The 27,078-nt window shown below is 37.3% G+C and overlaps 1 protein-coding gene across 1 annotated transcript in view; it reads left to right on the forward strand.

The window, feature by feature from the left end:
- The window catches only part of USP9X (ubiquitin specific peptidase 9 X-linked), a 101,964-nt gene that overhangs the window by 49,154 nt on the left and 25,732 nt on the right, over nt 1-27,078 (forward strand). The window contains exons 14-26 of the mRNA XM_034060033.1: nt 2,536-2,669; nt 9,499-9,586; nt 10,368-10,710; nt 12,215-12,310; nt 13,897-14,108; nt 16,100-16,340; nt 16,536-16,685; nt 16,779-16,899; nt 17,365-17,495; nt 17,750-18,028; nt 20,624-20,749; nt 21,213-21,338; nt 24,941-25,107. Of these exons, the coding sequence (XP_033915924.1) occupies nt 2,536-2,669; nt 9,499-9,586; nt 10,368-10,710; nt 12,215-12,310; nt 13,897-14,108; nt 16,100-16,340; nt 16,536-16,685; nt 16,779-16,899; nt 17,365-17,495; nt 17,750-18,028; nt 20,624-20,749; nt 21,213-21,338; nt 24,941-25,107 (2,214 nt within the window). The remainder of the gene's footprint in view (nt 1-2,535; nt 2,670-9,498; nt 9,587-10,367; nt 10,711-12,214; nt 12,311-13,896; nt 14,109-16,099; nt 16,341-16,535; nt 16,686-16,778; nt 16,900-17,364; nt 17,496-17,749; nt 18,029-20,623; nt 20,750-21,212; nt 21,339-24,940; nt 25,108-27,078) is intronic.

Consider the following 27,078-nt stretch of genomic DNA (forward strand, 5'->3'; position numbering starts at 1 on the left):
CGTGGTGAAAAGATGAGTTTTGCTGTTAACTTAAATTTTTCACATTCCTCAGTTACTACTAAAGCAATATGTTCCAGTGGTAACATCATCATATAACTTAACTGCAGATCTTTAAGGAATAATTCTTTAGTTGAGTATGGAGTTTGCTTCAATTTTAGAAAGCATGCTTGAAAGTCTTGTCAGACAGGCTTTTTTCTGTGCTTAAAGACAATCGTCTTGCCTTTGATTTCATGCTAGCAAATGATCAAAATAATGTCTGAAATTTTGGTCAGAAATACTGTGTAACAGCTCACAGCTGATAACTCCAGTAATTACAATTACTCAACTTTTAGAAACAGTTGCTAACCAAGATACATCCATGTCCAAATTTACTGTTTGTGTGCATTGTTGAGAAAGAAGTAAAAAATGTCTAGCACAGAAGATTTTAGTTTTCTGTCAATAAAGCTTTTTGCTATGCTTTGTAAGACTGATACAAATGTATAATATTATGTATGCGTAAACACACATTCAATAACTTGATTTTGCAAAATATCCTGGCTTGCTTCTGTTGGTTCCTTTACTTGTTCTGTCATACGTAAGAGTGACAGAGCACTGGAACAGGTTGCCCAGGGGGGTTGTGGAGTCTCCTGCACTGGAGATATTCAAGGCCCGCCTGGACAAGTTCCTGTGTAACGTACTCTAGGTTACCCTGCTCTTGCAGGGGGTTGGACTAGATGATCTTTCAAGGTCCCTTCCAACCCTTGGGATTCTGTGATTCTGTGATTTGTATTTCCTGAATAGTCAGTGTTCTTATTTATTGTTATGTTCTGTAAACGCATCTATCTAGAGGGAGTCATTAAAAGAGACACATCCAGTCTTTTGCTGGTTTTGTTGCTGGTTAATGCTGAGCAAGGACTGTTGGCAGAGATGTAATAAAGTGTAATTAGAAAGTTTCTCAAAGCAAAACAGAAGAATGTTCTTTCTGATGTCTTGTATATTTTCTTCCTTCATGCTTCTATCCATTTTGTTTTCTTCCCAACAAATGTCGGGTTTTTTTTAAACACAATTTGTGCTTTAAGTGCTCTTTTAAGCTGTTTTGGAAAGCTCTGTGTGTTATGAAATTTAATCTTTTGAGTACCTCTCTGCTTAGCAGGCAAATTCTAATGGTTGCAGGCCAAATTCTGTTGGTTGCAGATTATAAAATTATTGGCAGGGCGTTGATGGCTTCTGTCTTTTAAGCTCAAATTGACAGTGGTTTTTGGCCCAATGAATTGGTTCATCAGTTCCTGTTACATCTGCAGTGAAATGTGGTTATCAGCTGCAGCAAGATCATTATCAGCTGTTCTGGAACTGGGATTTCTTGCCTTCCCTACTCTTCTCAAAATGTGTGGAGATACTATAGAGTGGTCTAGGTCCTCTACTACGGGGACCATGTTTCCTAAGAAGGGTGCGAATTCCTACCTGTAATCCATTCAGCTAAGTGTAGAGTCTGCTTTCTTAAGTGTTGAAGGAAAGGAGAACAGTTCTGAAATCCCGTCTGTATTTCTTCAGGGCAAGCTACAGAATCATCGGAGTGGCAAACAGTGAGGAATGCTGGTCTCCCCTCTTCTTTCCTCTGCACCCCCCAACCCCCCTTTTATTTTTCCTTTGTTAACGGTGGAAGAACAGTGCAAATTTGCATTGTTTATGCAGCTGGGATTGGTGCTCTGATCTACACAAGTTGAAGCATTTTGAGACTATTGTGCAGAAGTAATTAGTAGATTTTGATAGTGTTCGTGGCATGTGGGTTTTGGACCGAAGTGCTGTATTTTCTTGTGGAGTTTACTTCTGTAACTTAAATATATCTAGTACTGTTTAAGAACAGCATTTTTTGTCAGATCTTGCTTAATAGACTAAAATTATGATTGATTGCTTATTTGGAATAATCATTTTCTTCAACTTCAGTGGGTTTTTTAGGCTGTATGCTCTGAATAACAGTGTTGTGGGTTTTTTTATGTTCGTAACAACATTTTTTCATATAGATATTATTAAAAAAACCCCAACTTAATGCAGAGCTGTGCAGTTTTTTGAAGTATTGAGAGAAATGGCGTGATTATTAGCTAGGATTCTTTCACTATAGTTTTAAGACCAGAGGCTTTCGATTTGAAAATTGAGCTAGTTTTATTTAGTGATGTGGAAGAAACTGTGATTATGCAGAGTGTAGATATACTACAGTTTATGTTTTCTATCTCTATTATCAAGTTTGTGGGCCAGTATTTCTTTTCCTGTCTTATTGCAGGTAATTCTCCCTCCAGCATACTGAGCTACTCAGATTGCTTTGATATTTTCCATCCATACTGTAACTGTATAATCCTCATAAATTAACTACTTTTAATAACTGGTAAGAACTGATGATGTGTCAGAATAAAAAAAAAACAAATATTGTAAGAGACTTAATATGCTTTCTGTTAGAGATCTAGGAAAATTTGGAACTAGTATCAAAGATGAGTTTCTTAAACTGATTTCTGAGCTATTAGGTGCAAGACTTCTCAACATATATTTGTATTTTAATTTCAGTCAAACCCAGCGAAGTCCCCACGTGTTTTACCGACATGACTTAATCAATCAACTTCAGCACAATCATGCCCTAGTTACATTGGTTGCAGAAAATCTCTCTGCCTATATGGAAAGCATGAGGCAGTATGCTAAAGGTAAGTTTTCAGATAAGAATTGCCTCATAAATAGGTTGCATGAAAACTCCCGTGGAAAATTGAGTTAAAAGCAAATTCTGATAATGAAATAACTTTTATTTGTCAAGTTTATTTGTGTTTAGCAGCATAATATGGGGAAGTGGCAGCTCTTGTTCATCTGTAGATTGGTAAACATCATCTTGCCCTACTGAGGCTAGGGTCACTATTTTTGTGGGAAGTCCTCATAATCATCTTGGATTTTGTCACACTTCCAATTTTGAACTTTTGTAGACTCACTCAGGAAGTTTTTTAATCATCTCAATTTGAAGCCAGTGTTTGGAATTTGTCAGGGATAAAAAATTGAAATCACAGGGATACCGTTTCCCATTTCTGCTCAGCTGCTTTCTCACTGCATTTATTATCAGCAACACTTTTGCAGCATATCATGTTAGTATTTATGTATTTCAGGCTAAACTCATCCCTTCGCTGATGAGTTTATACCCTTACTCTGAATTAGTTTTCTAGCTACTCAGGTAAGAGTAGGGAAGTGAAGGAGAATGGTCATTCAGGAAACTTCTTACACTGGACTGCAGTGCTTTATATACTGAATTAAGCCAACAGATGTGAGATGAGGAGATTCATACACACACACACACAACACAATACTGCTCTGGCATTTGAACATCCTGCCAGCTTCCCAGTTACATCTCAAAAACGACACAGTATGTTATGAAGGAATTCGGTATAGATTGTTCAGAGGACAAGATACTTGCGCATTGTAAAGCACATATGCATGTTGTGCAGTGCTTGTGTAAGTTGCCTAGACACCTTTAATTTTGGGGTTCATTTAATTTTGGAGTATTTGATAACAGGTATCCAAAATGTATCCTTGAAGACTTGTTTGATAGCTTCAGCCAGGTATAGGTCAATGAGAAAGACATTTAAGCTAAATTTGTATGCTGCAGCTGTATTTCTCTATTCAGGAATACATGGGGGGGATACTTTAAATTCCTTAATTAATCACAGCATTGCACTAATTAAGGTTAAAATAATAAACGCTTTGGTCTGTCCTGAAGCCATACAGTCCTAGGCTTAATTTTGTCCAGAAAGGTAGAATAAAACAAGCATGATTTCTTATAACTTCTGTAAGCTGCTGGAGTGCTCTATAACTTTGTAGAAGTGATGCAGAAATGCTCTTTCATGTGTAACAAAGTTTGCATCTTAACTAAATTAATAGGCTTAAATCTGTAATTCTTCTTTCTTTTGGACTTTGGCCAGATACAAAATCCAGGGTTTGGCCTCAGGGTTAGGAAGGAAACATAATCAGCAACTATATTCTAATGCAGTGTTACCTTCATCCAAAAGTAGCCTGTATGTATTGTTAACATATAGAGTCATAGAATAGTTAGGGTTCGAAATGACCTTAAGATCATCCAGTTCCAACCCCCCTGCCATGGGCAGGGACACCTCACACTAAACCGTATCGCCCAAGGCTTCATCCAACCTGGCCTTGAACACTGCTAGGGATGGAGCATTCACAACTTCCCTGGGCAACCCATTCCAGTGCCTCACCACCCTAACAGTAAAGAATTTCTTCCTTAGATCCAGATTAAACCTCTGCTGCTTTAAGTTTGAACCTGTTACCCCTTGTTCTATCACTGCAGTCCCTAATGAACAGTCCCTCACCAGCATCCTTGTAGGCCCCCTTCAAATACTGGAAAGCTGCTATGAGGTCTCCATGCAGCCTTCTCTTCTCCAGCCTGAACAGCCCCAACTTTCTCAGCCTGTCTTCATACAGGAAGTGCTCCAGTCCCCTGATCATCCTCGTGGCCCTCCTCTGGACTTGTTCTAACAGTTTCATGTCCTTTTGATGTTAAGGGCACCAGAACTGCACACAATACTCCAAGTGAGGTCTCACGAGAGCAGAGTAGAGAGGCAGGATCACCTCCTTTGACCTGCTGGTCACGCTCCTTTTGATGCAGCTCAGGATACGGTTGGCTTTCTGGACTGTAAGCACACACTGAAGCCGGCTCATGTTCATTTTCTCATCAACCAACACCCCCAAGTCCTTCTCTGCAGGGCTGTTCTGAATCTCTTCTCTGCGCAGCCTGTAGCTGTGCCTAGGATTGCCCTGACCCAGGTGTAGGACCTTGCACTTGTCATGGTTAAGCTTCATGAGGTTGGCATCAGCCCACCTCACAAGTGTGTCAAGGTCCCTCTGGATGGCATTCCTTCCCTCCAGAGTATCAACTGAACCACATAGCTTGGTGTCATTGGCAAACTTGCTGAGGGCACACTCAATCCCACTGTCCATGTCAGCGACAAAGATGTTGAACAAGACCGGTCCCAACACCGATCCCTGAGGGACACCACTCATTACTGGTCTCCGGCCGGACATTGAGCCGTTGACCACAACTCTTTGCATGCAGCCATCCAGCCAGTTCTTTATCCACTGAGTGGTCCACCTATCAAATTGATGTCTCTGCAATTTAGAGACGAGGATGTCATGTGGGACAGCGTTGAACGCTTTGCACAAGTCCAGGTAGATGACGTCAACTGCTCCACCCCTGTCCATCGCTTTTGTAGCCCCATCATAGAAGGCCACCAGATTGCTCAGGCAGGATTTCCCCTTAGTGAAGCCATGCTGGCTGTCACCAAGCACCTTGTTGTTTTTCATGTGCCCTAGCATGCCTTCCAGGATAATCTGCTCCCAGATTTTGCCAGGCACAGAGGTGAGACTGACTGGTCTGTAATTCCCCGGGTCATCCATTTTCCCCTTCTTGAAAATGGGGGTTATATTTCCCTTTTTCCAGTCACCAGGAACTTCACCTGACTGCCATGATTTTTCAAATATGATGGCCAATGACTTTACAACTTCATTTGCCAGCTCCTTCAGGACCTGTGGATGGATTTCATCAGGACCCATGGACTTGTGTACATTCAGGTTCTTAAGATGGTCTCGAAACAGATGCTGTCCTACAGTGGGCCCAATGTGTAGATTTTCACAGTCCCTGCATCCACCTTCCAAGACATGGGTGTTGCAGTCAGAGTCTTCGCCAGTGAAGATCGAGGCAAAGAAGTCATTTAGAACCTCAGCCTTCTCCACGTCCTATGTAGCCAGTTCTCCCAAAAGCTTCCGGAGGGGGTCTACATTGTCCTTAATCTGTTTTTAGCTGCTACATACCTATAAAATCCCTTCCTGTTATCTTTAACATCCCTTGCCAAGTTTAGCTCCAATTGGGCCTTAGCTTTCCTAACCCAATCCCTAGCTTCCCGGACAACATTCCTGTATTCTTCCCAGGCCACCTGTCCTTACTTCCACCTTTTATAAGCCTCTTTTTTCCTGTGAATTTTTCTCAGCAGCTCCTTATGCATCCAAGGAGGTTTCCTGGCCCTCCTGCTGCACTTCCTTGTAGTCAGGATGCAACACTCCTGAGCTTGTAGCAGGTGATCCTTGAATATTAACCAAGAGTCTTGGGTCCCCCTGCCCTCTAGGGATATATCCCATGGAACCTTGCTAAGCAGGTTCCTGAAGAGGCCAAAGTCTGCTCTCTTGAAGTCCAGGCCAGTGAGCTTGCTGCACGCTCTTCTCACTGTCCTGAGGACCTTGAATTCGACCATCTTGTGATCACTGCATCCAAGACTTCCCTGGAGAGTCACATTTCCAACGAGCCCTTCCCTGTTGTTGAGCACGAGGTCAAGCAGGGCACCTCTCCTTGTCGGCTCCTCTATTGCTTGCAGAAGGAAGTTGTCGTCCACACAATCGAGAAACCTGGATTGAACTATTATTCATTAATTTCAGTAATTTTGAATTCTGAAGTCAAAAGGTCATTTTTTATAATAGTGTGTACCTATGAAATTATTGATGACTTTAGCAGAAGAATTAGGCTGATGTCTTGCATGATTCTTTTATGCCAAAAGACACATCCCATTCCCTGTCCCTCCCCATCTGTAATGACTCAGTAAAGCAGTAATACAAACGTCTTCAGCACAGTAGGAATTAGAAGTGTGTAGAGTTCAACGGAATCTAATTATAAAGCTGTTGTGCTTTCTTGAGACAGGGTTGCTACGGAACTTGTTTGCATCAAAGTACAAAACCAGATGAACAATACTGTGGATTTTTTTATTAGTTCAGTATATGATTAATGGTAGTCAGAAAATACCTCCTAGTGTTTCAGATTAGGTAGTTAGACTGGAATACAGTTTCTGTGCAACTTCTGTTTCAGTTTTTTATATTAAGTAAAGCAGAATACAGAGACGGCACTGTGAAGATTGCTGTCCATGTCTTCCTGGAGAAAAGATTTCAGAAGTGTGGAAGGGAATAATGAAAGGAGAAGGAAGATAGTGATTGTGAGGCCGGAAGAAAGACCTGGACGTGTAGAATTAAGCTTAGTTGGAGAAGGTGAATGAGACAGAAGGAGAAAATTCAAGGCAAAGGTCCAAACAGCGCAGGTGAAACAAATGGCCCAGGCAAAACAAAAAAAAAACCAAACAAACCCAAGAATCCACTTGACAGCATTCTTATTTTCAGTTAATGGCACCGTTATTTTTCTTAATTTTTTTTTTGCCATGTTTTCATTTTCCTTGAAGGCTTCCATAGTTGTGTCCTGTGACAGAGAACAGTGTTCCTGTGCTCCTGTTACTTGCTAATGCATATTATTTTCTATCATACTACCTTTTATATGTTTGCTCTTTTACAGTTACAGAAAAGCCTAATATTTTCCTCCATGATCTGTGACTTTTCTTTCTACTGAACTTACCCTTTCCTCCAAATCTGCAAAGTCCTCCAGGAGATGAGGGAACTGCTACTGCATTGTGTAGTCCTGAAGGAGGAAGGTCATAGTTCATCTTCTTGACTACTCATCAAGGCCTTTTGAAATCTTCGAAGATTGCTCGCCAGTTCTTTATCTTATCTTTTTCTGAAGAAAAAAAAATCTAAAGTCTTAATGAAGTATAATTATTTGTAGAAATTGAGCTGTATGTGTTTATCACTAATTACATTTAAATTTTCAACCAGTCCTTTTCTGATGTATAAATTCTTTTGCTTCTGTATGCAGAAAGAATTTTTAAGGAGATCACACTTGAACTTGCTGTGGGATGCACAGTGTAGAAAATAAGTCAGGCAAATGTAGAAAAAAACTGAGATGGAGAATATTTAAGGAAACTGATTTTTTTTTGTAGTTAAGAATTTTTCAGAGTTCTAGAGTACACACTGCCTTTGAACAGCTGACTGACCTTTAATACTTGAGTTCTTCTGTTGTCGCCACTATCGACACTTGTGTCTGTGAATTAATCTCTACTCAGGAAGAAAAAAGCCCAGATACTCCCCATAGTGAAAAGAAATGACCACCACCACCACCTCCCCCCCCCAAACAAATTCAAACAAAAAAAGCACCCAACATTTGAAGTGAACAGTTCTAATTTCTCTGCAGCACTGTAATTGCATATGTACTGCAATTGTTTCTTCTGCTAGACCCTCAGCATGTTTTTCAGATTTTCTGCTTCTAGTATTTAAATAATTTTTTATCTATTCCTTTTATAGTCTTTCTTCAGAATTTCTTTCACATCTTCTTTTTATAATTGCCCATTTGTGTTTACTTCATGAAGTTCATGATTTAAATTTTGGAAGGAATTCTCGTGAACATTATTTCTTCAGTGTTGTAGACATCAGTTTATTAGTCTTCTGTTCCTCCTTTGATTTTTAAGCTAATGTAGCTTTTGCAGTGGTGTAGAGAGCAACATTTATGACAATTATTTTTCTCCTAATTTTGAAACATTCATGATGATAGATCAGCTGTTAAATTTGATTGATTTGTTTTCCTTGTTCCTTGATATCAAAAGAAGTACTGATTTTTCATTTCTGAAGATAATTTTTTCTGAGTCTGGATTTTGTTGTGATACAGATAATATATTTGCAAATAAGAAATACAACATTAATTAGTTTAACAGAGCTGTCATAATTAATGTGTCATGGTGAAATATTACTAGTACAGATCAAGGTAGTGCAAGTACAGATCTAGCATGTATCTCTAATTAAAAAATAAAGGCAGAAAGCAAAATGAACACCAAACAAAACAACATCGAAACAAAGTTCCTATGAAACAAGCAGCTGTTTATTAAATAAAATACTATGCTGAGAACTGATAACATGCAGGTACAAGTTTTACTTTTAGCCTTACTTTCAAATTACTTGTCGTCTTCTGTTTAAAGCTTGTCAATATTAAAGGCATTTGGTCTTTTGTACCTGAAAACTTGCAGTAAATAAAGTTGTTGTATACTTTTTTCCTCTAAGTGATATTGCATACATAGCTACTTAAAAGGTGTTAAAGAACTGGAGTCATGATTTCATTTGGAGAGGACAAACCCTAAAGAGGGAAAACTGAAATTTGGAAAAGGTGCTCTGTAATGAAACTAAAGCATCCTCAGGAAAAAAAAAAGCATTGGATAATATGAATTATATGCTTGGTATACTTTTAACTGACTTCTGACTTCAAACTGAGTACCTGAAATCAGGGAAAATTGATCTGAATAAGTAGAATGTGGGTTCTTAATTGTTCTTTAGTACTTCAATTATACTTAATGATAAGCACATGTATCTGCACATAATTTTTTGTTGATTTGATTATAGATCTTCCTAGTCTTTGCTTGTATTTAGGATTGCCTTTAATCTAGGATTAAATATGAACTGGTAGCAGGCTGCTGAAAACTATTTTCATACACCTTACTGAAAATTTATTGGGGTTTGAGTGGTTTTAATTATATTAAGACTAACAAGTCTTCAAGCATGTCTGTTAGGATCAGCATGTCTTTTTCTGAATGTATTGTCTAATAAAACTTTTTATATTTGCAGAGCATGGTGAATATGATCCTCAAACTGTAAGACCAGGAAGCAGATACAGTCATGTACAGGAAGTACAGGAGCGACTTAACTTCTTACGGTTAGTTTAAATTTATCATTTGTTTCACTTCTGTTAACTTTAAAGAGAAGCAAAATCCTAAACTCTGCATCTTTATCTGGCTTTAAGTTCCTGTGTTAATTTCTTTCAAAATGCAGATGCAAAAATGCACTAAATGTTTTTTTTCTGTTTTGTTGTTGTTGTCATCCCCACCCCATCCCCCAAGATCTTCTATGCTAGTATGGGAATATTCAAATAAAATTTACTAGAATCTCTGCAATCCATGCTGGTGATTGATTATGCATTAAGATTTGTATAGGCTTTATCTGTTAGTGTGCAGAACCCTACTTGTCTAGGCCTTCAATCACACAATCCCTACTGACTTGAATGCAGTTAGCATATGGATACAGTTACATGCATATTGGTGTAACTTAGCTGAAAATTAAAAATATTTCTGTGGGGATATGTCCATGTGTTAAATCTGTGATCATAAACTGACATATATTCTTGTCAGGCACTGATGTTAGGTTGTCAGAAACTGAGTGTTACAAAGAGGTTGGAGTAAAAAAATTACTGTACTGACTTTTGACCAGCTGCTTTTTGAGTAAAGCAAGAAAACAAAGGACCTATGCTCATCACAGAGCTACACTATGTTGGTGTTTTCTTTAAGTGGTGTTTCTCTCAGCTTTTTATTACTTGGTCATACTTGTGATATATATGTGTATAATGTGCATATTCACCTTTTTGCCTGTACTTTTTACTGAATTATAACTCTAGATGTCTGTTAGACAGTCCTATTAATTGTCTCTTTGTTTTGCTCAAGATTTTTATTGAAGGATGGTCAGCTGTGGCTCTGTGCCCCGCAGGCGAAGCAAATATGGAAGTGTTTAGCTGAAAATGCAGTTTATCTTTGTGATCGCGAAGCCTGTTTTAAATGGTATTCCAAACTAATGGGGGATGAACCAGACTTAGACCCTGACATTAATAAGGACTTCTTTGAAAATAATGTGCTTCAGCTGGATCCCTCCCTATTAACAGAAAATGGAATGAAATGTTTTGAACGTTTCTTCAAAGCTGTGAACTGTCGAGAAGGAAAGCTAGTAGCAAAAAGGCGAGCCTATATGATGGATGATCTGGAATTAATAGGATTAGACTACCTTTGGAGGGTGAGTTAACTGGAGGAAGCATGTGAAAGTTTAACTCCTGAGTCTTTTTCAGTCTTTTTTTATGTTTTGGGAATGGGTAATTTAATCATTAAGTTTAGAATAAATTAAAATTTAAATAATACTTAAATATAAATTAATAACAATATTGATACATTTATTAATAAATTGTTATTGTGACTGAAATTTAAAAAGCTACTTTGTCAAACTGAATGCATGGATATTGACTCCAGTGTCTTTCCAGCAAGTATGCAAGCTGGTATGTTTGCAGACTGATGTTTAATGGAAAGTTATTTGAAACATCAAGTATATTTGTGTGTGCGCATGAGATTGAAAATTTACCTATACTTTTCAAGAAGGAAGGATTTTTTTCATTTAAATTATCTATAGGTTTTCCTTTCTCCTTCTCATGCATATTAGAAATACGCTTTATTTTGTGCACTTCATAAGCTAATTCATGTCATTCATTGTAGTATGGTAGACTGGAATGATTCTAGATTAGACCAAGTGATGACTAGTCTGATTCTTTTTCTTATATCCACAATTTTTCACATAAACATGGTCATAGTTCTTCAATAGGAAGATTGTAGCATTCTGTAGCTTGCCAGATATATTGGTGAAAAACATCAGTATATAATTTAATACTTAATTTTTTCAGAATATTTCTAGTTTTCAGGAGCTGCATTGGAACCCACAGTAGCACACTGTGGCATGATTATCATGGCTGTGTTTTGTAAAATGTGCTGTATATAAAGCAGCGGTCTTCAGGAATTTTGGTTGTGGCTTGTTGAAGGGTTAGGTTATTTTAATCCTGGTGATAACAGATAAAACCAAAGAAGATCACAACTTTTATACAAGTAAGTTTTCACATAGTGTTTGTTGACAAAGTGCACACATAATGCTAGGATGTTTTAGTTGTGGGAATCAGCTTACTCAGATCTGCCCTGCTGCTGGCAGCATGATAGAACTTGCAAAGCTTCTGCTCACTGTCTTGCAGGGCTTGTCTGTAAGGGCTGCTTTCAGACCTGGTGGCTAGTAAATAAAATTTAGATTATCAGGTTAGAAACAGAACTCATTTGCCTGTTCCCCTGTCCCCCACTCACAGCCATTTAAATACTTTAAAATTCTGGGTTTAAGTCTTTGGTGATGTAGAACGTTCAAGCATCTGAATAAATAGTTGTCTTACTCTCCGAAACCAGTGAAAATGGAAATGTAACGTGAAAGTTAATACATAAACACTATTTTTATTCAGTTTATAAAGCATCAACTTTTTTTGCTACCTCTGAGGTCATTTAAACTAGTTAATTCTTAATTTTGACTTATGTAGTTAACTTTTGTGTAAGTTGTATTGATTGTATTTTGTAACCTAGCATTTTAGTCACTTTTGTCTCATAAAATATGTAGAGATACTGTTGCATCAGGATACTTACATAGTTGTTTTGGTTTTAAATTTTACATCAGAAAGTTTTAAGATGTTCTAACCCCTTTTTTTTTCCAATTGTGCTAGGTTGTGATTCAGGGAAATGATGACATCGCAAACAGAGCAATAGATCTTCTTAAAGAGATCTATACTAATCTTGGCCCAAGGTTACAAGTTAATCAGGTAAAAAAAAGAAAAGGGGGGTAAGCAACAAGAAACCTGGGGCGTATACTAAGATAGAAAAATAGTGATAAAATTCAGTTTGGTGATGCTTGCATATTTGAAAGCTTTGAAAACAGAGAAGAGTTCTCATATTTTGGAGAGTATGTGCCTGAGTCCAGCCATCAGGTTCTGGTCAGATGCAGAACTGAGAGTTTTTTCTGATACTTTCAGACTGAATTCTGATAAACTTTCTACATTTAACTGATCTGTCATATGTGCTCTTTCTACTCAGAAAAAGTTTGTATCATATGTGTAAGTATACTTAAGTAAGACTTCTGTTGAATTTGCAGTATGTTCAGTGGGTGGGTCTGTTGAGTGTTGTCATAAGCTCACCTAATCTTTATGTTATGTCACTTACAAAGGGTCACAGAGTTTCCATATAGTCAAGCTGAGCTCCAGCAAACTAGGCATTGCCTCCCTGCATTAGTATTTTCTGGGAGATATGTTTGAGTGGACAGGGAAAAGAGATGCTGAGTTTCTGAAAGGTCAGAGGAGGTGAACTGTTGGGATTTCACAAATTTTAGGGGGGATATTGTCCTTCAGACAGTCTTCAATTGGTAGCTTTTCATATGTATTTCTTAAAACTCCAATTTTCCTACTGTCCTCAAAAACACTCTTACAGGCTTCAGAGCTGTCAGTCTGCTAGATATAGCACAGCTGTTCTAGGTGGTGCATTTACAGCCATTCAAGCCATAACTTAAGTGTAGTGGCAGGTGGGCTTTGTGCTTCCTTCTTGCTATATAGGTCTGGGCTTACTAAGCATGTATAGATCTGTCCATCTGCACATTGATAGATCTGACATATAGGAGGTGCTGGATTTACATAATGTTCACACAAGTATTTTGTTACAGTGTGATGGTAGTACCTCTGCTCCTGAGTTGCCTCTAAGAAAACTGCATACTGGACTATGGTTTACTGCTGTAGCTATGGTGTTTTGTTGCACGGTACTACCTAGAGACACTGCAATATTTTTACAGCAAAAGTTCAGGTTATCTGTCAGTCTAGATCAGGAGCAAGGAGATGTTAGATATCAGACAGAAGGAAAAGATTAGCTGCAGCTGCCACTGTACTGAATCTAGCTCAAAATTCACTTCTGAGTTAATTCGGGAGAATGCATAGAGTGTATCTGGAACTGGGTTATGTGATTTGGAGGGGGGGGACATAGTGGTCTCTAAGTGTTCTGTGTTCACTCCTTAAATTAACCAGTATGCTAGATTGTCAGCTACAGGTTCTTTAACATCATCTGAGGAAGTAAGAGAGAATAAATTCTAGTGCTTTGTGTTCAGATTTTCACTTTTTCTCTGTAAATGCAAGTTTTCTCTGTACAGTTACAGCTACTGATGACATGCAAGATTTTTGAAGCACACACAAAGTTAGAGTTATTTATCAACAGTTTATTCTAAAGTGGAATAAAAACAGCTTTATGGGGTCATTTACCTGGCTTTGTTTGGTTGTTGCTTTTTTCGTTACATATGACATTGGTTTATCCAGCTGAAAAGATGTTTTTTAATATTTCTTGTAATTGGACCATTTTTCAATGTAATTAGGTAGTGATTCATGAAGACTTCATTCAGTCCTGTTTTGATCGTCTAAAAGCCTCCTATGATACATTATGTGTGTTGGATGGTGATAAAGACAGTATCAATTGTGCAAGACAAGAAGCCATACGAATGGTGAGAGTGTTGACTGTTTTAAGAGAGTATATAAATGAATGTGACAGTGATTACCATGAAGAGAGAACTATTCTACCTATGTCAAGGTATGTGTGAAAATGCACTGCTGTGATCTTGATTTCTGTTAACCAAAATATTACTGATCTTTTTGTGATTTCTGTGTTCTAAAGGGCATCTGTTCAGGGAATAAACGTATAGAGTTTCAGGATCCCATTTTCTTCACTAATACATGAAACTGGTCTGTAGTTTAGAAAAATAATAAATTTGAAAAATCAGGAAAATACAGGCATATATGAGAGGGACAGCAGACCTGACAATAAAGTTGTTTCTGGTGTTTTATTCTATAGCTAACACCAGTGCACCTTGTGGCTACGTGATTTTAGATGTTTTTTGGTTTTTGTTTTTTTTTTTAAATTTCACAGAATCACAGAATCCCAGGGGTTGGAAGGGACCTCAAAAGATCATCTAGTCTGACCCCCCCACAAGAGCAGGGTAACCTAGAGTACCTCACACAGGAACTTGTCCAGGCGGGCCTTGAATATCTCCAACGTAGGAGATTCCACAACCCCCCTGGGCAACTTGTTCCAGTGCTCTGTCACTCTTACAGTAAAGAAGTTCTTCCTGATGTTAACGTGGAACCTCCTATGCTCCAGTTTACACCCATTGCCCCTTGTCCTGTCACTGGGTATCACTGAAAAAAGCCTAGCTCCATCATCCTGACACCCACCCTTTACATATTTGTAAACACTGATGAGGTCACCCCTCAGTATCCTCCAAGCTTTTTCCCCCACCTGGATAATTATTTCAAAGCAATACCATTCTCTTAAGTTACCATGGGCAAAGCTTCTTTATTTTTCATACTCCTGTCATGTCAACCACAAAAAAAGGTGTTAATAATGTATATCTTCAACCTCCGTGTTTGTTTACAGAGATGCTAGTCTTATTTTGCAAGCTAAAATTTAGGATTATTTTGAAGTGAAATGTTCTTTGTAAGTTGCTCATAAAAACAGAAAGATGAGAATAGCACTTTGAGGTGTATTTATTTTCTGAGAGAGAAAAGCAGAACAGAAAACTGTTTAAATATTCCAGCAATTACAGCTGCTTTCTGTGGGAAGCTAGTCTCAAAAATACATGACGAATACACTGAGATTGGTATGTGTTTATGATGCACCTAACATATTCTTAGACATGATGGGGGTTTGTTGTCCCTTTACTTTAAATTTCAATTTTTTTGACAAAAATGGGCGAGATGGCTGTTCTTCATGATGTCTCACTAATTTGCAGCACTCCTACAGCATTTTTCATTGTTTATGTAATTGATTGGTCCTCATGAACTTCTCGTGTTGATTACAGGAGCATCTTTTTTATATGGGCTGTTTATTTCATTAGTCTAACTTTTTCACAGGTCTTGTTAGCAAGGAGCTTTTATGAGGATTTTTTTCCTCCTTTTGCGTGGGAGTAGTTTGTTAGGCTTCTCTGGGCACATCTTTCCTAATGAATTCGCTGACATTGTGCAAAGCGTGATTACTGCTAAATGTGAAAGTGTTTCTTTTTTTGACCTCTTTAAATTTTTTAAAAGGACTCTGATTTTATTTAATTAATTAATTAATTAATTCTAATATGAAACTTCTAACAGCTTTTGACAGAAAGCATTAAGAATTGTTGTCCTGATGGCTTTTTCTGATCTTGGTGTATTTAAAACTGAGTTGTTTTGCTAAAAGAGCAAAACATAGTTGCCAGTCTGATTGAGCTTTATTTGCATGTTTTCATGAGGAAATTACAAGCCAGAGAAAAAGTCTAAAACTCTGTAAGAGACTTTCCAAAATTCTATTAAAGTTTCTAATCTGTCTGTAAAGTTGATCATATTCTTAATGCAGTTGTGTGGAGTGCGGCTTCTTCAGAGTTTCTGTATATGTTATGTTTGCGTAGTTCCTGGGGCTTGCACAAAATCTCATGCTGGAGTATATCACCATGTGTAAAGATTTGATGTTGCAATATCCACAACACAAAATTCAGTAGGAAAAATAATTTCTTTTGTGAGGACGAAAATGACTTTACCTGATTTGTGTGTTTTCAGAGCTTTCCGAGGTAAACATATCACACTAGTGGTTCGTTTTCCAAACCAAGGTCGACAAGTGGAAGATTTGGATATTTGGTCTCATACAAATGACACAATTGGCCAAGTACGGCGTTGTATTCTCAATCGTATTAAAGCCAATAGCGCACACACAAAAGTAGAACTGTTCATTGGTGGTGAGCTGGTGGATCCTGCAGATGATAGAAAATTAATCGGGCAGTTGAATCTCAAAGATAAAACGGTACGTGCTGCAGGTTGATTGTTTACATCTTCCCTTTTGTAAATGTTTGAAAAATACCATGCATGGGATCACTCGCTTATGTGAAATAGTTCCATTCCTCCTCCTTGTATTACACCATCAATATTATATCAGGTGCTTATTTAGGACAGAATCTTCATTTTTCAGTAGTGTTAGAGCTGTGATTGTCTTTTTCAGCTAATTACAGCGAAGCTTACACAGATAAATTCTAATATGCCCTCAAGTCCAGATAGTTCTTCTGACTCTTCAACTGGTTCTCCGGGCAACCATGGTAATCACTACAGTGATGGTCCAAATCCAGAAGTTGAAAGCTGTTTGCCTGGAGTGGTAAGCATATTCTGAAATGAACAGTTAAAAGAATTTTTTCCCTATACTTTGTCTTCAGTTATTTTATGGGGGTTTTTATTTGCTTATTTTAAGATAATGTCCCTGCATCCTCGATACATCTCTTTTCTTTGGCAAGTTGCAGACCTGGGCAGTAGCCTAAATATGCCACCTCTTAGAGATGGAGCACGTGTACTTATGAAGCTCATGCCACCAGGTAAAACCTAATTTTATCCTGTTTTATCTTGTAAAATCCTGTGTAATAATTTCTCACCTGTTGTATAAAAATGAAGATAGAGTAATATGTTCCACTTCTTGGTAATTTTTTGAAAATGTAATTCATGACTGTTATCCTAGTTGGGATTATAAATGTATTTCCCAAATAGTTATTTCTTATATGTAGAGTTTGGTTTTGGTAGGGTTCGGTGCAGTGAAAATGGGGAGAAGCATTGTATTTTGGAAATGTTTCTGTAGCACTGCTTTAATAGGATCACATTTGTACTGGCAGAAAAAATCATTGCAGAACATGTCATAGTCTGATCTTCTACCAGTTACATTTTGTGCAACTTTACACTTAAAATTTTCCAGATTTTAATCAGTTGTAAATAATTAATTGTAAATATTATTACTGTCTTGTTCTAGGTTTGTTACAAAATACTTATAAGTTGTGTTTTTATTGCAGATAACACTACCGTTGAGAAACTAAGAGCTATTTGTTTAGATCATGCAAAGCTTGGGGAAAGCAGCCTTAGTCCATCCCTTGATTCTCTGTTCTTTGGTCCTTCTGCCTCACAAGTGCTGTATCTAACAGAGGTTTGTGATGCCTTGCTGTTTGTAAAAATTTTCAACTCTGTCTTTGGAAATCCTTTCTGTAACATTATGGAAGCCTATGATCAAATTCTGGTTTGAAATTAACAATTGAAGATACCTAGCAGTTTACTGAAATAAGCTGTTGGATGACAAATGCTGTCAAAGCATTGCCTAAGTAATATTCCAACATAGACTCATGTTCAGTCATCTGTATTCAAGTTAGTGCGTTTCTGTTAACTCTCTATTTTGTTCTGCAGGTAGTTTATGCCTTGTTAATGCCTGCCAGTGCACCTCTGGGAGAAGATGCCAGTGACTTTCAATACAACTTCTTAAAAAGTGGTGGCTTGCCTCTTGTATTGAGCATGCTGACTAGAAATAACTTCCTGCCAAATGCAGATATGGAAACTCGAAGGGGTGCCTACCTTAATGCTCTAAAAATAGCCAAATTATTGCTAACAGCAATCGGATATGGCCATGTTCGAGCTGTGGCAGAAGCTTGTCAGCCAGTTGTGGAAGGCACAAGTACAATTTCACCGGTAATATAAATGTTCCTTGCTGCAAATAGCAGCATACTTTGGTTTTATATTGTCTGCAGCAACATTTCTCTACTCTATTGACAATCTCTTTGAGTTGCATATCAGGAACTCGTGGTACTTTCAGATAATGTTGTCTTGTAATTCTAAAAAAGAAATCAACTTACTAAACAAATTCTGTTTCTTTCTGACTGTAGAAAAGTTCGGTGGGAGATCCACTTGCTTTATGTATGTACATATGTATGTACTTACTGAGCAAGTACATCTATCCCATACATCTGAATTCTGATTATTGGGGGGGGGGGGGGGGACTGTGGAGTCTATATTGAATGTGCCTCTGAATTTCTTCTTCTATTTAGAACGTAAAACAACAGAACTGACATTGAGTCTTGCTAGCCCTTTTTGTACACTAAAATAAGTTCTTGGCTTGCTAGATTCTTAATTCTGTCCATTGCTCGTAGAAAGTTCATGCAGAGAACAGCTAGATACACTGCAAAGTTGAGTGTTGATGGTTGAAAGGTGTTCTGCCCTAAGATTTCTCGGAGTTGGAAAGGGAAGTTCTAAACCGTGATCTCACATGTCCGTAATAATGGGGTTTTTGGTGTTTAATATGGCTGGCTAGCTTGTCTGCATCTAGACAGATACGTTGTGGGTCAAGATTTTATTTCTGCCCTCTTAAAGAAGGTGTACAGTGTAGATGCAGAAAGAAAATAATGCTGCTTTCCTTCTTGGACATTTACTTCCAGGTATTCCAGCTATTTATTTTTGGGGTTTGTTTTTTCTTTTTTTTTTGTGAGATTTTGTCCCAGATAGTTGCTTGAGCTATCAACTTTTGCTCAAGAATACATACAGGGCCCCACTTCAGAGCACTTTTTTCCAGTATCTGTACTAAGATCCATCTCTGAATCAGAGAAGTACATTCCTCTTGAGTCTGAAAAGTAAGTATCTGTTCTGGTTAGCAGCATCTATTAGAAGATACCTAATCACTCTTTTTCAAGGAAGTCAAAAGTCCTGATTGCAAAATGGTGAATATCCCTCTTTATGTCTCATGTTAGAATATAATAAAAATTATCTTCAAGCAGACATGTTTGCTACCCTGTCTTTCATCTATTTAAAATGAGTCAATGTTACTGCCCTGTTTTCTTACGATTATTCAAAAGGTAGTTTGGAAAACAGGTAACAGTTGATTCTTGAAGTACTGTTTGAAACAACAGTCTTGTTTGAAACAGATTAATGATGCCCACTTAGGAGGAAGCAGCATTTGTCCATGACTACTGATATCCAGTGTTTAATGTTTCAAACACCCAATTTATTAACTGCTCTGTTGGAAAAAAAAACCTGTTCTTACTGTCATCGTCATCCTGTTTGAAGGACTTTAGTTTTGATACTTCTTATTGCTCCAGCACCAATGAGCTTATACATTGGGTTGGAGGTGAGATTTTCAAACACTTTGCATCCTTCTTGTCTAAAACATAAGTACCACAGCATAACTTTGTCTTGGCTTTCCATCTGTACTTCAGATAACAAGATAGCCATTATTACATGTCTACAGTCTTCCTGTTATCAGTCTGCTGCTGTCACTAGGACCTCTTAGATTTTTATTTTCTTTCTTGCTTTCATAGGAAGTTGAAGCAGTAATGTTAAACGTAGCATTCTGGTTCACAGATCCTGATTTGCCCCCATACATATTGTTTCATTATTTACAGCCTGATTCCCGTAGCTAAATTAACTCTGTAAACTCTGTCAGTCATGAGTGGGAGTTCTTTAATTTTGCTCCCTGAATCAAGTGTCTTTAGTGAACCTGTCAAAGTAAAGGGATATGACCAGCATCAGGTGTTACAGAACAACTTCATGAAGTACCTTTTGAGCAGCATTTGAGACAGGGGGTTTGGTTGAAATGGTAGTAGAAAATGAAGAAACACTTTTGTGCAAGACCATGGTGCACAGTCCTTTCAAGTAAGTTTGTCTATGGGAAGGAAACAACCATACTGGATTTGACCTGTTAAAACTGTGAAGCTCTGTCAGGCAAAGGAACTTCATGAGAATGAGCTTCATGCTCAAACCATGCAAAAAAAAAGTTGTCTTGCTGTTGTTCCTGTTGCGAAAGTGTGATAAAGAATGGGAGGGATAATTCAGAACAGAATTGTTCAACAGGGCTTTAACTCAAATGTTTAAAATGTACTTAACTATAATGGAAACTACAGACGTGTTCTTCCTGGACACTAGTAGCGAATCCAGAGGGAAACTCATTGTTTTAGCAAACCATTTATTTCCTACATCATCAGGAAGGGAAGAAGGCATCTAAACATTATATTGTTAGCTTGAAATAATCTGATCTGTAGAGAAACCCCCAAACCTACATAGTTTTGAGCAAGTGCCTCTTAACTGCTTGTGTTCTGTGATTGTCCAGGATAGCATGCAGTGTCTTCAGATGTGATGGTATCTATTTGAAAACGAGGGGGCTTATTTTTCTTGGTGTTTGCATTTTCTGTCCTTCCAAGATCTTTAATTCTGCCAAACCTTTCCAAGTAATACTAGCTTTTCATATCTTCTTGTTTTCTTTTTTTCTATGTATAAATAAGAAATACTTTCTTCCAGATAAATCAGGCTACGCATGACCAGGCAGTGGTGCTACAAAATGCCCTACAAAACATTCCTAATCCAACTTCAGAATGCATGCTAAGAAATGTAGCAATACGTCTTGCACAACAAATATCTGATGAGGTTAGTGAATTGTATCTGTAAAATTAGACAGTTGAAGTCTGATTTAACTAAATTCTCATGCAGAATTAATGTAAGAAAGAAGGGTTTTAATTGTGCCCTTGTCCTTTCTAGATGACTTCTAATAAACAAATTTCTGCTTTCACCAGGCACGTCAAAGCAAACAAAATCTGAATTTCTTTGACAGTATCACTGTGTCTATAATTTTCTGAAATTCTTAAAACCGCTGCAGATTTTAAGTTCGTGTGTTAATTTACATGCTACTTCTATTAAAAAATAAAATACACTGTGACATACATGTGCTTTTCAAGATGCATCATCTTTTTTCCATTTAAGGAAAAATTGTATTTTAAATTTTAAAATTTTATACTTTCTATAAAATATGTTTGTAAGAGTTTAGAATCAATTGTAATGTTATTTGCAACCGCATTTTAATGTTGCTTTGGTTTATTTCCCTTTTTTTCAGGCTTCAAAATACATCCCTGATATCTGTGTTATTAGGGCAGTACAAAAAATTGTTTGGGCGTCAGGTTGTGGGTCAGTTCAGCTGGTTTTCAGCTCAAATGAGGAAATTAGTAAGATCTATGAAAAGGTAAGAACTCCCAAGCAACTTCTTTTCTATGTAACTGGTGTTTTGTTTACAGAAGAGACAGTATCAACCAAGTCAGACTTAGTGTGATGAGCTTTTAGGTGGATGTCTTAGTGATGGACTCTAGTGATTGGGACTTGTAGTCTAGTACATGTTGCTTGTCATACCACAGTTTAATTTTCTATTTGAAATTACTTTTCTCAGTATTTCATTGTAACTTGAATCTGATGTCAGTTTAAAAATGCACCAGTTCTGTAAGCTGAAAACATTTTCAGCCCAGTTAGATTTTGTATCTAAATAAGGAATAAGTATTTCTTGCAATCCAAAGGTTTTGTGGTCTTCAAACTTAAAGGTATATTCCTCAAAAGCTGATGTACAGCATATGTGCAGTCTAGAATGAGAAACAATGTAATTGATTTGAAATTAGCACTGAAACACTGGTGAAATGAAACGTTAGTGCTAATCCTTTATGGGTTTTTTTTCTTGTGTTATGTAGATGTGTAAAACATATTCATGGTTTCACATGTGGTTTATGCAAATCATTTGGAGTCGGGGGTTGTATATTAGTATGTTATGACACACTTTGTGTTTAATGAACGTTGCTTACAGTTGTAAGAAATAGTAACCTGTATTCTGAAAGTGATTTAAGAATATTTTTTGTTGTTTAAGTGTCTTCTCATTTGTCTTATAAAATCAAGTAATGCTTCAGAGTTAAAGCGAAAGGAATATATAGGCTTATGCTTAAATGATCAATTAGAGGGATAATATTTCAGCAAATTGCAACACCTTTTCATTTAGCTTACATAGGGGTATAATGGTATCTGCTTTGATAGCTGTGGGAATGACAACTTCGTGAAATAAGTTGGAGTGGGGTGGTTGTGTTTTTGTGAGTTGGTTTGTTTTGTTTTTTAATTGAGGTGATTAACTTGCATATAAAATGTGGTTTAGTTAGCATGACAGTCCAAGCATGGGAAGATGTGCTCCTACATCTATACATTCATAGAATAATAGAATAGTTAGGTTTGGAAAGGACCTTAAGATCATCAAGTTTCAACCCCCCCTGCCATGGGCAGGGACACCTCACAGTAAACCATATCACTCAAGGCTCTGTCCAACTTGGCCCTGAACACTGCCAGGGATAGAGCATTCACAGCTTCCTTGGGCAGCCCATTCTAGTGTCTCACCCCTCTCAAAGTAAAGAACTTCCTAATATCTAACCTGAACTTCTCCTGTTTAAGTTTTAACCCATTACCCCATATCCTATCACTCGAGTCCCTCCCCCAGTATCCCTGTAGGCCCTCTTCAGGTACTGGAAGGCTGCTATGAGGTCTCCACGCAGCCTTCTCTTCTCCAGACTGAACAGCCCCAAAGTTTTCAGCAGTATTGTTCTAGAGAAAATACACCTAAAGGAAAATACACCTAAATGTCCTCTCTGGGTATTTTTCTGGTTGAAAATTTTACAGTTAAGTTCTATAAGAATACTTAAAAACAACTGAAGTTTTAAAACAGTTGAAATTTAAGCTGTGTATGATCAGTTGTCCTTCAAAGGGCTTTTTTATGATTATGATTATTTTTTATGATTATTATTGACACTTAAATTGACATTTGTAATAAACGGCAGCTGCATTTGATTTATACTAGGCAAAAGGAACTAAAAATGGTAGTGAAAAATATAAAAAGAGGAAGAAATTGCAGAAATAATAAGAGGGGGGACGAATGTTGTGTTAAAATAACATAGAAAGTATCTGATGTAGAAAAAAAGGAATATGAGGCAAAAAAATACACACTTCTAGTGTAAGAGAACTGTGCTTGGTTGTAGATGAGAGAAAATAACTCCTGTGGTATTTTATAAAGATTGAATAAAGCAGTGACTGAGAAACACTAGCTTAGAAGAAAAAGTGTTTCAAGAAAAATGCTTTCAGTTTCATGAGTTTAACACTAAATTTTAGACTTTTATCTCATAGGTCATAGCAGTATTTTGCTGAGTCTATGGTGTAGAGATTTCTCATTAAATGTTAGTTTAAGAACAAAAGCAGACTGATCTTTGTGAAGTCAGGAGTGTCATGTCAGGATTCCTAAAAACATCAAAGGCAACTATGGTAAACTTTTTTATTATGAGCACTTCAGAGTAGTCTCATTAAGTATGACTTATGCAAGTGTTCTGAATGTAACTGGTGAATTCAATTAGACTTTAAAGCCATGATAAATTATTTTGAGAGCGTAACTTTTATGGAGTCTCTTTTTCCTCTTGCCTCAAAAATTCTGGTATGGGAGTCCTCTCAGTGGTTGAAGAAGGCTGTGTGTGACTTTCAGTGGTGTCAAACTGCCATTTTCTTCTTAACTCAGAGAAGGCTCATACCCGCCTGAAATACCACAACTATGCTCCTTGTACAAACTCATGAGCTCTTGGTGCCTGTGTATAGGGAAGTACTTAATTGAGTAGAAAATGCACTTTTCCTTTCTACTAGATCTCTGCACCCATGCAAAAATACATTTCTTTCTAAATAGAGCTTCAGTGCAGAAACTAAGTCCTGAACTTGTTGAAAACATTTTGCTTTTACTTTCCTGTGTTGAGATGCGTCAGAATTACGATGTTCTCCTGCTGCAGTGGTAGTGACTGTCCCTGATTTTTAGCTGTTGCACAAAGACAAAATAGTGTCTGTTGCCAGACTGAGACATACTTTATCCTCTACTGCTGTTTACAATTAGTTATCTCTTCTACATTGTAGTCACCTCTTTCTGCCTACTTATTCTTGATACCTTTTCATGTATAAAACATGACTGTAGTTTATGTTGGTAACCTGCAGCCAAGATTACTGGTGAGTTAAGATTGAAACCTACTCACATTCAGTTTCTTCAGAACTTCTTCAAGCTAATTAATATTTTGGCTTAGATGGAGGAGAGGGCTTGCTTTTTATTCTCAAGTATTTATTTTGGAGAAAGGTACCAAAATCAACTTGCTAGATTCACATTTTTAATTGAAAGAGTAACCTATGTACCAATTAAAAGTATTCTTTCCTGTTTTAAAAATCACCGTAGAATGTTTGAAAATTGTTTCAGATACTTCGTGTTTCTGAAAAAGTGCTGAATAAATTCTAGCAGTATTAAGAAACTTTTGTTAAATAAGTTGTGAGTGTCAAAGCTTTGTAAAACTGAACTTCTTGAAGAATTTTACAGCACTGTTGCCTTCCTGTGTTTAAGTAGTAACTGTTTCCAAAGCTTTAAACTTCAGGTTCTGAGTACTAAAGAAAAACATCTTATTTAAGAATTAACCCAAGTACAAACCAAAAAAAAAAAACCAAAAACCTAGCATTATTAATTGTTGTAACTTCTGCCTACGAGCTTCCTATTTAATTTCTGGCTCCTTAAGTTCATGCTTGGATTCCTCTTTTGAGAAGCACAGTACTGGAAGTTCAGGTCATCCCACAGAGTGCTCTGAATCACATCTGAGTGGAGTGAATAGAATACTTGGCACTGATAATCACTTAGTATACAGATTTGTGGTTTGTGTTTGTATTGAGAATATATACCTTGGAGCCAGTTGGGTTTCTTTGGATATTTTTTTTTCTATACCCACTTTGTGTTCTTTTTTTTTATATTCACAGACAAATGCAGGAAATGAACCAGACATGGAAGATGAACAGGTTTGCTGTGAAGCACTGGAGGTGATGACCCTGTGTTTTGCTTTGATTCCAACAGCACTGGATGCACTCAGTAAAGAAAAGGCATGGCAGACATTTATCATTGATTTGCTATTGCACTGTCACAGCAAGTAAGTTTTGGTGTTTTGGTTGTTTTTTTTTTTAATCACAAAATCACAGAGTCATTAGGGTTGGAAGGGACCTCTGGAGATCATCTAGCCCAACCCCCCCTGTCAAGGCAGGGCCGCCTGGAGCAGGTTACACAGGAACATGTCCAGGTGGGGTTTAAATGTCTTCAGAGAGGGAGACTCCACGACCCTTCCTAGACAGCCTGTTCCAGTGCTCTGCCACCCTCAATGTAAAGAAGTTCTTCCTCATGTTGAGGCAAAACGTTGTGTGTTTTAGTTTATGAACGACTCTCCTTGTCCTCTCGCTGGATGAGGAGCAATTATTTTACAGTTCAGAATTAATATAAAGCCTAAACACAGAGCAGTGACTTCTTATTTGATTTTTCTCTGCGGTTGTCTTTATTTAATGTTTAGCAATATAAATCTGTAATTTGGATACCTGTCCTAAAGTGGCAGCTGTATCAGTCCCATCTTCTTTATGCTTATAAGGAGGATATTGTGAAGCCAGATGAATGCCTGATAATGTGCTACTGATGGCTTTAGAACAACTTTAGAATAAAAACGTAGGTACTTTGTTTTTCAGAAGTTGTGTGAATACTTGCTGCATTAGAACATTTAGGTGACTTAGGTATAGAAGAACTTTCTTATACTTCTGCTAAGTAAAGGCAAAACACAGTACTAAGTACTAGCAGTTTGAGGAGAGGGAGAATTGATTAATCCTCTGATTTTCTTGTATTGGAGTGGCACACTTCTGACTTCTCATGTGACACATGTTTTACCTAGAGCTGTCACACTGGGGAGAGACAGACAGGAAAAACTGTCAGGAGCTGCCAAGAGCTATGCGTGTCAGTTGCCCTGCAGTCTTGCCCCTTAGAGTTCATGGATCTCTTCTTATCTGCAAGCTTTTCCTACACATCTGCTCAGACAGTGTCTGCACAGTACAGCATCTGTGCAATGTGCGTCTTGTGAGTTTTAGCCCATCTGAAATTGTGGAGTATGGGGAAGGGGGGTGTTTTTCAAAGCTGTCCAGGTGGAAAGTTTTGGTAGGTTGCCATTAAACTTAGTTACTGGTGCTTTGAATTATTATTAAAGATCTAATTCTAGTTTTGTCAGATATCTGTGTTGTTATTCTATGTATATGTTAACTTTTCATTGAGAAATAACAGAGAACAGAAATTAGTGGCATTATATAAACCTTTCAGTACATTTTAAATGGAGTCAAATTGTGATACTCTCAGGTGAACAGGGTCAGAATTTCAACACCATGCTTTCTTGTTTCTACTTTTCTAGATAAAACAGGTTAATAAGTCTTACGTTCAGGAATATTCACTTTCAGTTTTCTCAGAACGTCTTCTATTTAATTAATTTTGGCTTAGATGGAGGAAAAGCCTTGCTTTTATTCTCAAGTATTTATTTTAGAGAAATGTATCAAAATCAACACACTTGATTCAAATGTTTAATTGAAAGAGTAACCCATGTACCAATTAGGAATACTGTTCTTTCCTATTTCAGAAATCACCACAGCAGCTGTGTTTGAAAATTGTTTCAGCTGCTTTGTGTTTCTGAAAAAATAGTTAAGTGCTAAATAAATTCTAGCAATATTAAGAAACATGTTTTGCAATTTTTACTTTTCTAGGTAAAATAGGTTGATAAGTCTTACGTTCATGAATATTCACCATAACAAAATAATCAGTGGTATCATCAAATCCTTCTTTATAATGAGCTCTTTGCACATTTTGGTGAAACCATGGAGTGTTGTCATTGAAATCTCACAAGCTTCATTAGTTTGCAACCTGTGTTATAGGATGTTGAATTTTCAGCTTCACTGAAGCCTGTTACTATCATTGAAGTCAGACAAGTTTAACAAAACACGCTGGCAAATATATATTGTAACTTACACATTAAATGGAACAAGCTTTCTTTCACTGGTTTTGGTAACTTTCAAGGCTGATGAGTAATAAATCACTACATTTT

This window comes from Melopsittacus undulatus, chromosome 2 (assembly GCF_012275295.1).
Source record: "Melopsittacus undulatus isolate bMelUnd1 chromosome 2, bMelUnd1.mat.Z, whole genome shotgun sequence".
NCBI lineage: Eukaryota > Metazoa > Chordata > Aves > Psittaciformes > Psittaculidae > Melopsittacus > Melopsittacus undulatus.